Raw genomic sequence first — 11,861 nt, forward strand, 5'->3', positions numbered from 1 at the left:
ATCAGACCCTCAAGGGACCGTTTGTTGCCTTATGTAAGGCTATTTCAGGTAAGGTCCCTCAGCTTCATTTTTAAAAATTTTTTTAGATTTCTGGGTGCCCAACTTGAACATTTTTTTCACAGGAACATCATTCATTAGTCATACGAATTAGTTTGTGTTATTAGGCGCAAGTGTCATTTTTCTTAAAGAAAAGTGCCACAGAAATCTCAGAAAGGGCAGTTAGGTTAAATAGTGACAGAATTCCTTGACTCAATGAAAAGGTAAAAATAAAAAGGAATTTGGTGTCAATTAACCAGGTTTACAATATTTAAACGTACAAAGGACATACACGTCCGGTCAGACTGCTGTCAACACTAAGAAAGCTTGTGCAAGAGAACCTCAGAAAGAAAATATTTTAGAAAACAATTGCTAAATGTTCTCTATTTGATGTATTTTGATAAAAACTTAGTTGTGGATTCAACTCAGGCCATGACTGCAACAAATTGAAAAAAAATAAAGATTCTACAAATCCCTTAACAATCAGTGTGATTGACTAGTCTCAGTATTGCTTTCTAAAACAAAGTCTTTTGTGAAGTTCTGTGGAAATAAAACCAAGTTGTATGGAAAGAATTCTACATTTGTTATAAAAAGTATACCTTGCAATGACATTGAAACGTTAAGACATTATTTTCCGTTTTGTTTCTTTTAAACTGTGTCATTTATTTTTAAAGGGCACAGGAAGATGACTAAGAGAAGTGATATCAAAGGATCTTATTTTAGATATTTTACTAGGAAAAGAAACCCAGAGAGAGAAAATTAAAAGAAGCAGAAGTGGGCAAGGTCAGCAATCGAGTTGCAATATTTTCCTATAGCAGCAGCCAAGCAGTTACTCTTCAGCCCTTCACGTGCAGATGAAAGAGAAAATTAGTTCTCCTTTCTTGGTTCCTTTTGAGGCTTTGTGGCATGGTGGAGAATTCTGATAATGTATTTTCATTTTTCCTATTGACTGATAATGTGTTCATCTCTTTCTATTTTTCTTTTTACACAGTCTAGGAATTGAGATCAAAATTTTAGATCTAGCCGCTCTCTGGCAACCAACCTTATGTATGACATCTACCCTACTTAGCTCACAGAAGTATTCTGACAATTTAATGAGATAAAATTTTATTTGAACACTTTTCAAAAATGTTTAAAGTTATCTAAATTGGAAGTGTGACTAGAGGACGATAATAATGATGTTGATGATGCCCTGATGATCTAGAGGGCTCAAAGATGAATCCAATTATCACTAGAACCCTGGTGTTCAAGTGGAAACTTCCTTCTCTCCCTCTCCTCCTTCTTTCCTTCCACATTTATTTACTTAATACCAACTATCCCACAATGCACAGGTGGTGTAGAGAGGTGTACACATAGCCCAGAGTGGCATGGGAATCCAGGTAGCAGTGGAGCAGAGGATTAAAGCATGGATGCTGGGATCGAGTGGCCTGCCTAGCAGTCCCCAGAGCAGCACAATTCTATCTTGAGCCAATTAACATGCATTTCTGAATTTGTTTCCTCATCTATAAAATACAGATCATTTTACTGTAAGGTTTGAATGAGAAAGATATTTCTAGATCCTAGCAGAGCACCTAGAATGTGGTAATACTCAATAAATCACAGAGTTATTATCATTTCTACCTGACTTGGTCAACTGGGAATCCCAAGGACCATGGCTTTCTAGGAGCATCCTCTGAATTCTGTAGTCAGCAGGCCACCCATCTGAAAGGTGCCCCAGAGGAGTCCAGAGAGGTCTAAACTCAAAGGGCTCAGCCAGCATTTAGGCCTCATAAAAGCTGTGAGTGCTCCTTTGGTAATTTCTAAATTCACAAATTGTATCACACATAAATGTGGCTTTGTTCACTGCCTCCTATCCTCCTGATGACAAAAAGGCAATTATTTTTTTATAAACATAGAAATCGATGCTTACAGCAGCAGGGTATGAATAATATTTATAAATAACAAAACTTTTCTGGTAAGACCATAAAAAAATATGAACTCTTATCAATGTGGCACTACTGAGGAACCAACAACTGAGTTTCCAGAAAAGTAGTTCTGAGGCTGTACAGTTCTGGGCCCCCAAGACAAGGCAGTGCTAGACCAGTGGTTCTCAAATGGGAGTGCTTTTATCCCCAGGGGCCATCTGGCAATGTCTGGAGACACTTTTGGTTTTTTGGTTGTCACAACTGGGGAGGGGGTCTACTGGCATCTAGACGATAGAGGCCAGGGGTGCTGCTAAACACCCTGTAATACACAGGACAAACCCCATAACAAAGAATTATCTGACCCAAAATTGCAGAAGTACTGAGGTTGAGAACCCAATCCAAAATATGGGCAATGCATAAAGCAGCCCCCTCACAAAGTGAAAGTGGTTGATCCTGCCATACGACAAGGTTCTTCCTGTGTAGCACGCCTAGTCACTTTATTTCACCAAGTACTCTTCAAGGTAGAAGTTATTATCTCCATATTACAGATAGAAAAATGGAGGTGAAGACAATAAAAGTAATTTACCCAAAGGCCTTCTGGTGGTAGAGGAACTGAGACTGAAACTTTACCGGCCTGATTCCAAGGCCTGGGCTCCTAAGCCCTGCTCTAATTGTTTTGTGTGTGTGTGTGTGTGTGTGTGTGTGTGTGTGTGTGTGTGTGTGTGTGACCTTGGTCCTTGCTTTTCCAAATTTTATCTTGACTTAAGAAAAATTTCCATGACCAGTTCAGAGGCCTTATATTCAGAATTGCACCCATCCTTTTGCACTGCACTGTAGGGGCTGCAGATCTGCTTTCTCTTACTTGGTTCTTGTCCTTGACGAGTCAAGGGGCTCACAGCCCCTGAGTGCTAGAAGGACTATTGCAGACCTAGGTGCTTCTTGCCAAGGGATTTGTACCCCTACCAAGCAGTTTGTGTGAGATAAATTGGAAAACACAACGGATAAGCAAACAACCCAAGCAACTAAAGTCAGTGTCCTGAGTCACTGAATTGCTGTCACCAGAGAACTATGTGGAGGTGACCACACCTGGCAGACTAAGGTTGAAGCAGACCTATTAGTTGCTGTTACTCATTTACTTCTCGGTGGTCAATGAACCAATCAGCCATCAATCAGCTTCTGTGTACAGGTCATGTTCCCAATGACTCTGACCGACCCAGGGTTGTTACTCAGAGGTGGCATCTTGGCTAAAATACTATTAGAGGACAAAGGTATGTGTTGGTTTGTGGCTGACTTGGTCCAATGACCTAGAGGAATGTGAACCTTAGGAACTGAAGAAGACCAGTATTTTGGGATGATAATCTTTGGGGAAAGGTCAGGCTTTGCAAAACTCTAGGTCAAGGTTTGCTGTCCTCAAATTCGGGCTGCAGGCTGGGACACCAGCATCTGAAATGACCCTCAGCCCAGAGGGGTAACTAGTGAGGACAACACATTTGAACGTGAGCCCATCCCTAACAACTAAAACCTACTCTCTGTTTGCTTGTTATCAAGGAAAAATTGGTTTGGCTAGGGAAGGAGGAGGTTGAATGGGGTGTAGAGAAGATGAGGAGAGAAGAGGGAGTTTGACTGCTTTGGTTTGAGTTTTTGTTTTTCTCCAGTGGTTATGAAGGTGAACTTGCCAAAGAGTAGAAGGCAGAAAAGTCAGTGTCCAAGGTCACTAGGTTCTGAAGTCCTGGGTATGAAATAGTTCTTACCTATTCTGTGCATGGAACTCAAAGCAGTCGAACACTTTTCTCAGGAAAAAAAAAAAAAAAGTTTTCTTTTCCTTTGCCAAATTTTTAACTTTTTTGTTTTGAATTAATTTCAAACTTATGGAAAAGTTGAAAGAATAGTACAACCCAGAATCCCCAGATATTGACATTGTACCACATTTACACTCTTATTCTCTCCTTAGAGAACAAATGTGTTCTTAATATATTTGTTTATATACATATTCTTATTATTTCCTAAACTGTTTGAGAGTAAGTTGAAGACATGGTGCTACTTAATCTTTAAATACTTCTGTGTGTATTTCCTAAAAAGCAGGACATTTTCTACATAATCATAGTAAATTATCAAAATTGAGAAATTGATATTCATGCAGTATTATTTATCAGAGCTTACTCAAATTTCACTTGTCAACCTAAAAATGTTCTTTTTGACAAAAGACAAAAATGATTTTCTGGTGCAAGATCACAAGTTGCATGGGGTTGTCACTCCTATTTAGTCTCCATTAATCAGGAACAGTCTTCAGTCCTTCTTTTCCTTCATTCATGCCTTTGACATTTTTGAAGAGTACAGGCCATACATTGTGTGGAATTGAAAGATGTGCCTTATGTATGATTAGCTTTCAGTTATGCACAGAAGTGCTGCTGTGTCCTTCTCAGTGGCTATACCAGGAGGGACATGATGTTGGTTTGTCCCATAACTAGTAGTGTTCATTTTTATCACTTGGTTAAAGTGGTATCTGTCAGGTTTCTCCACTGTGAAATTACTATTGCTCTCTTTTTAATTAGTACAAATCTTATGCAGAGATTCTTTGAGATTCTATGGTTATTGTTTCTCGTCAGAATTTCACCCACTAGTTTAAAATTGCCTGGAACAATTGTCACTATGTCAGTTGCCAAATGATGATTTGCTAATTCCATCATTCGTTTTATACTTATTAACTGGCATATTAATTCTCCTATAAAATGAGGCAGGTAATGTGCCCTCTCTAACTGAGAAAGCTGTTAAGAGGATCAAATGAGACCTATATGTAAATACAGTTCAGAATGCTTCATAAATGTAAGCCATTGTTTTACTATTGCTCACCTTATGCCTGCCATCGGCCAAACACAACGACACAGAAAATTTCCACTCTCTGCTCTAGGGCACGTTAAACCCCATGAGTATTTGCATTTTTCACAAAATTCCCTTGGGAGTTCGGATTGCAATAAAGACTACAGAATCTATTCAGGGAATATAGTCAACATTTCATTATTTGACAATTATTTATCAAGACCAGGACTTGAACAAAACACTATACTAATTGAATGTATAAACATGAAATTTCCTCAAAATGTCTAAATATGAAATTTTGCAAGAGTTGGTTACACCACCCCACCCCTCAAAATTATATATTTTTAATGTATTTATATATTTGAGAAGGGGAAATCCTGCTACATGGACATGATTTGCAACAAATGAATAACTCCTACAGAGGGAAGATTTGGAGAAACTATACCAAATTTTTACGCCACGATAGTCTAAAAACCTGACTGCTTTAGAAATAGTCACAGCTATATCACAAGAATCAACTAGTTTGCACAAACCTACCATTTACCTCTGACTTATGTTTATCAGTTAGTAATTCTTTTACTCTTTTTTTCTTTCTTTAGCTATAGATCTTTTGGCAGGAAAAAAAGATGAAAGCAGAGCCCAAATTTTCCATGATAAGTGAAGATATATTACACTATTTTTTATCTGAAACAATATGTTCCTTATAAAGCAACAGAAATAAAATTGTGTGTATGTGTGCACATGAGTGTGTGTGTGTACCATTCTATCTCTTTGTATGTTTGTATTCCTTATTAAGGAAAGACATATTTGCATATATATGCAGGAAATAAATGTCTTATCAACCCAATGACCTGTGTCAACTTTGCCATTACTTTTTCTACTACTTGGTTAGTTTTGGCATTACTTTAGAGGAGTGTTTTAGCACTTAAATGGCCATCTTCTCAACCAAATAAGAGTTATTGTATTTTTAACTATCTATTTATCCATTCAAATGCATTAAGATATCTTAAGTTCATCACTCCTGGGTTATAATGCCTTAATGGTTCTAATCTGAGTTTTCTTTCTAATTTTGAACACTCAGGACACCATCTTCTTTTACTGTTCAAGAAAGAAGTGTCTCTGTCATACACGGGGGGAAATGCTCTTTTGGCTGTTAGCCCTCCTGATCCTTTGTGGTTTTCTATGGCATTATAAAGGACAGCTAAAGATCACAGACATCACTGATAAGTACATTTTCATCACCGGGTGTGACACTGGCTTTGGAAACTTGGCAGCCAGAACTTTTGATAAAAAAGGATTTCATGTAATTGCTGCCTGTCTGACTGAATCAGGATCAACAGCTTTAAAGGAAGAAACCTCAGAAAGGCTCCAAACGGTGCTTCTGGATGTAACTGACCCAGAAAGTGTCAAGAGGACTGCCCAGTGGGTGAAAAACCAAGCAGGGGAGAAAGGTGAGTGATGTGGGGATGGGAAGAATGAAAGGGGTGTTGAGAAGTTACCAAAGCTAAATAAAATGTGTTCTGATTTTAAATAGTTCCTCCAAAAAAATGTTTCCTAAATACCAGCTGTGTACTGGAGAAGACGGGAGAAATTTTAGAATAACCCCCTGAGTAGTTCTAAGTTGCAAGCTCTCTACGTGCATGAGAGACACAGCCCACGTTATCCTAAGTCCCAGTGGGTGAATTTAGAACTGAGATAGAGGTATTAACTTTTCCTGGTCTTTTCCTGTGAACTGTTACTCTAGCCCCCTGCACAGCAAAGAACTTGGGGCTAAAAGCCACAGGAGATCATGGGGGCAATCTCCAAATTGTCAGCTGGATTGGGACCCACTTCTCACTACAAAATGGTTCCAGAGCTCACACATTTTCACTGGGAAAGGAAGAAAATGGTCTGAGGATCTGAGCAAAGGTGTCTTAGATAGTCGTGATAGAGTAGTGAGTCACTGGACCTCATTCTGCCTTAGATTCTGCAAAGATGGCAGCATTCTGAACTAGAATACTTTTATTGGCTTGGATCAAGTATGAAATATTCTCATGAATGAAGATATTTGAGTCCACAAAGGAAAAAACAAATGTATGTGATTTTTCTCTATCACATCTTCATCATATAGTTGAGACTCTGAAACTTTCAAAAACAATGGTTTGATGAGGCTCCAGTTATTATTATTATTTTTTTTTGGCTGTACACAGGCCTCTCACTGCTGTGGCCTCTCCCGTGGCGGAGCACAGGCTTTGGAAGCACAGGCCCAACGGCCATGGCTCAGGGGCCGAGCTGCTCCGCGGCATGTGGGATCTTCCCGGACCGGGGCACGAACCTGCGTCCCCTGCATCGGCAGGCGGACTCCCAACCACTGCGCCACCAGGGAAGCCCTCCAGTTATTTTTTAGTGCTTGAATTCCAAACACCTTTAACAATATTAAATGCTCCCCACCATAAAATAAGCCAAGTGAATGACTGGATTTTTACCAAAAATAACTGGGAAATAGATCAATGTTGTTCTTTGTCTATAAAGAACTGTTTATAAATATTCTCTGGCTTTGCCATCTAGCACGGTAGGAAAAATCGACCAATTTACTCACATCTGAGATTAAAAAGCAAAAAGTCTCACTCAGACAGTATCAGTATTTGACATTCAGAAGCAGAAACAGAAGAATTGTGAGATTGGCTTCCAGTCACAGAACTTCAGCCATTTCAGTTTAGCCTCCCACCCTCTGTGCTCTCACTTCCCAAGACAGTAAAGCATTTCAAAGCAGGAAGGAGTATGACTAGGAGCAGGAAATGGCACCATCAGGTAAAGCAAGGGGCTGTATTTCCATCAAGGATGCCCATATAATGCCATCTTCTACCACTCCTCCTTCCCTTCCTCTCTGTTCTAGGTCTCTGGGGTCTGATCAACAATGCTGGTGTTCTCGGCGTGATGGCGCCCACCGACTGGCTGACAGTGGAGGACTACAGAGAACCTATTGAAGTGAACCTGTTTGGACTCATCAGTGTCACGTTAAATATGCTTCCCTTGGTCAAGAAAGCTCGAGGGAGGGTTATCAATGTCTCCAGCATTGGGGGTCGGCTTGCATTCAGCGGAGGGGGCTACGCTCCATCCAAATATGCAGTAGAAGCCTTCAATGACAGCTTAAGGTAAAGCAAAGATGGGCATATTAGAAAATAATAGGTGCTAACATTCACTGAACATTTATTTATGTACCAGACACTATATGCTTGTCAACTTAATGAGACACTATCTTTTGGGGGAACACTGCACTGGGGATGGGTCTACCCAGATCCCTCCCCTGTTCTGCCACTAAACCAGCCCTCACTTCACCACCCTGAACTTCAGCTTCCTCATCTGCAAACTGAGAGGGTAGAACAAGATGCTCTTTCCCATGCACCCCATTCCATGATTCCATGAAAAGATTCATAAGCAAACATTCTCCAAGTAAGCCTGGATTAAACATCTTCTATGGGCTCTTTTCACAGGCGGGACATGAAAGCTTTTGATGTGCACGTCGCATGCATTGAACCAGGATTGTTCAAAACAGAACTGTCAGATCCAGTAAAGACCACCGAAAGAAAACTCACCATTTGGAAGCATCTGCCTCCAGACATCAAACAACAATACGGAGAAGGCTACATCGAAAAAAGTGAGTTTCTGGGTGGACCCAGGGTTCTCTGGTATTCATTGTCCTAGACAGCTTGAAGAAGACTCAAACATAATTGAAAAAATAAGGTTCTCATGGTAATACACCAATAGAGATCTCAAATATGGATCAGGGATCCTTATTAATTCCAGTGTCATCTCTTGCTCCTCCAAGTGTTTATAAACACTTACTGAGCATTTACTAAGTGCCAAGTTCTATACTAAGTGCCTTATAAATTATATCATTTATTCCTCAAAAGAACTATAGTAGTGAGCAGAGGCTTGGAAAGGGGAAATGTCCTACCCAAGCTTATACAACTCCCCCAGGCCGTGCCTGAACTGGAGCCCACGGTCATCACCTCTACCCAAACCTCCTCTTTTTGGTAATCACCGACCACTCATTCAACATTGTTCAAGGATTTATGGAGGTTACAAAATATAAAGACTCAGACTTTGACCCTTAAGTAGCTTACAAGCTAGTTGACAACAAAATGTAAGCAGATGAGACTGTACGACATGCAAGAAACTTGATCCTTTACTTCTGAGACACAACCCAACAGCCCAGAAGGGGTGCTAGATAGTATGCTGTCTAATTACCAAGAAATTCAGCACAGGATAAAAAGTACTGCTGGTTAAGAAGCCTTTATATGAAAGGTCAGGTTTGAATAAGCCTAAACAGGAAGAAATTATTTGGGTGGAAGTCTTCTGGAGCAGGAATGCATGGGAGATGGAGATGGAAGGAAAAGTAACATAAGTCAGACTGAGTCAGGGATAGAGGAATAATCATAAAGATTGGATAACAATGACGAACACATAGTGAACATTTACTATGTACTTGTCACCATTCTAAGTGCTTTACACAAACTCTTTCGTTTAAAATGCCCAAACAAACCCTCTGAATTTTATAGAAACAGAGACACAGGGATTTAACTTGCCCAAAGTGGCACAGCTAGTAAGTGGAAGAGCTAGATCTAAACCCAGACAGCCTGACTTCGCCATCTATTCTCGGCCCGTGCACTGCAACAGCGAAGAGGCATTGAGGAACTGCTGGAACTTCCTGTATGAGGGACCCACCTCCACGTCAAACGTCATGGCCCTGTTAGTTTATTTGCCATTCCTCGAACACTTACTAAGCTTCTGCTTTGAGCCAAACAGGGCCCCACCTAATTTTGTGTCACTCTAACCCCAGCTGTGACCTTACCTCTTCATCAGCAGGCTTGGTAAGACAGCCAACTGTGGCAAGGTTCAAGGTCAGGAGTTTTCAAGGTGGAGCCAAGAGCCTAGTCAGATCCGCCTGGGGAAGTTTGTAGACTGAGTTCCCCAGCCACCTCACCACACACACACACACACACACACACACACACACACACACACACGTCAACTAGAACATCTGGTTTGACAAACCTCCCAGTGCTGATATGTCACTATGTGTAGGGTTACAACCACTGCCATTAAACTCTGTTTCTCACTCACGTACCGCCTCTGAAGGTTCTAAGTAAGTTCGGAAACAAAATCCCTCATTGAAAAGAGCTTTCCCTGTTTGATGTTGACGTTGATACTTTCTAAGTGCCTGTGAATATATCATCAACTTCCATCTCAAAATTATTTTTGACTTGGCCCCTGGGTCAGGTGTCCTTTCTCAGAATTCCCAAAGGCTTAGAGCCCTATTTTGTCCTGGGTGCTCATTAGAGTTTTCTGAGCCAGGACCTCAAGATCAGCCAGACTCAGTTCCAAAGCAGACCACAAATTTAAGCTCACCTTGCTTCATTGCGCAAGGTGGAGTAGTAGGAGTTTAAAATTGACTAAGACTTACGAGCTAGCCTCAATTAGACTCTTTGAACAACTTTTGGCTACTGGCCCTGAAGTAGAAAGAAAGATTTAACACAATAGATTTTCCCTTGAGAAGACACAACGCAAGGTATGTTTTAAGAGCTTAGGAGGAATTCTCCAAGCCATCACCACTCCCTTGATAAAATACCTGCCTCTTTAAAGGTATCTTAGCTCGGGACTTCCCTGGTGGCGCAGTGGTTAAGAATCTGCCTGCCAGTGCAGGGGACATGGGTTTGAGCCCTGGTCTGGGAAGATCCCACATGCCGCGGAGCAACTAAGCCCGTGTGCCATAACTACCGAGGCTGCGCTCTAGAGCCGCAAGCCACAACTACTGAGCCCGTGTGCCACAGCTACTGAGCCCGCGTGCTGCTCTAGCTCACGCCCCTAGAGCCTATGCTCCACAATAAGAGAAGCCACCACAATGAGAGCACATGCACCACAACAAAGAGTAGCCCCCGCTTGCCGTAAATAGAGAAAGCCCGTGCACAGCAACGAAGACCCAATGTAGCCATAAATAAATAAATAAATAAATTTATTAATTTTTTAAAAAAAGTATCTTAGCTCGTTACTCAAACACTTCATTTACCTGAGAAGCAGGATACCTTTAGCTTCCTGAGTCAGGACTTTGGGAGATAATTCTCTCTTTATTCACTGACTTATAGAGACACATGTTATATGAGTGTATGCACACACAGGCGCAAGCACTTGTGAACACTCACATTTCCTATAAACTTAGTACTCCCGTAAAACAAATACGGAATCAAACTACTAACTTCCTGGGTTCAGGAGTCTCCGAGACTTTGTGAAGTATCTTTCCTACATTGGTTTAAAGTAGCACTTCTCAAAGTTTGGTCCGTGGACCAGCGCCATCAGCATCAGCTGGAAACTTGATAGAAGTGCAAATTCTTGGGCTCCACTTCACACTCACTGAGTCAGAAACTAGAGGTGGGACCTGGCTTTTAACAAGCCCTCTAGGAGATTCTGCTTCTCACTCAAGTTTGAGAGCCAGTGGTCTAAAGAAATCACTGTTGCATCCTTTTCTGAGGAATAGATAGAAACCCATCACAAGGGGACCCAGTTATAATGGCAAATTCAAAATAAATTCCCTCACTGCATCCTCTCCTTTGCAACCTAGGCTCACACTCCCCTATTCCTCTTCTTCCACAGAGCAAATGTACTTTTGTCTCTTTTTACAGGTCTAGACAAACTGAAAGGCTCTACATCCCTTGTGAACATGGACCTCTCCCTGGTGGTGGAATGCATGGACCACGCTCTCACAAGTCTCTTCCCTAAAACCCATTATGCTGCTGGAAAAGATGCCAAAACTTTCTGGATTCCTCTGTCTCACATGCCAGCAGTTTTGCAAGACTTTTTATTGTTGAAACAGAAAGTAAAGCTGGCTAATCCCAAGGCAGTGGGACTCAGCTGACCACAAACGCCTGCCCCAGGCTATGAGATTGGCTGATTCCAAGGACACATCTCCTTCTCCATCTCATTCTTTACCTAATCCAACCTGGACTCATTTAGATGATGCTTCTGTTGGTAAAAGAGATCCCACCATCACTGATGATGTCCCAGGGTCCCTTTTCAAACTTTATTTGAAAAGATGGGCAGGTATGACACCTGCCCGACATTTAGGCT

General features: G+C 41.1%; 1 protein-coding gene across 1 annotated transcript; it reads left to right on the forward strand.

Annotated features, from left to right (window-relative positions):
• Positions 1-5,880: 5,880 nt before the first annotated feature.
• Positions 5,881-11,649, forward strand: DHRS9 (dehydrogenase/reductase 9; the record flags this gene model as incomplete). Its single annotated transcript, XM_079923949.1, has 4 exons — positions 5,881-6,208; positions 7,633-7,891; positions 8,231-8,394; positions 11,417-11,649. Exons 1-4 carry the CDS (start codon positions 5,896-5,898, stop codon positions 11,647-11,649), a joined length of 969 nt encoding a protein of 322 aa, XP_079780075.1. The 5' UTR covers positions 5,881-5,895.
• Between the last annotated feature and the right edge of the window lie 212 nt (positions 11,650-11,861).

The sequence above is a fragment of the Stenella coeruleoalba genome (assembly GCF_951394435.1).
Source record: "Stenella coeruleoalba genome assembly, chromosome: 6".
Taxonomy (NCBI): domain Eukaryota; kingdom Metazoa; phylum Chordata; class Mammalia; order Artiodactyla; family Delphinidae; genus Stenella; species Stenella coeruleoalba.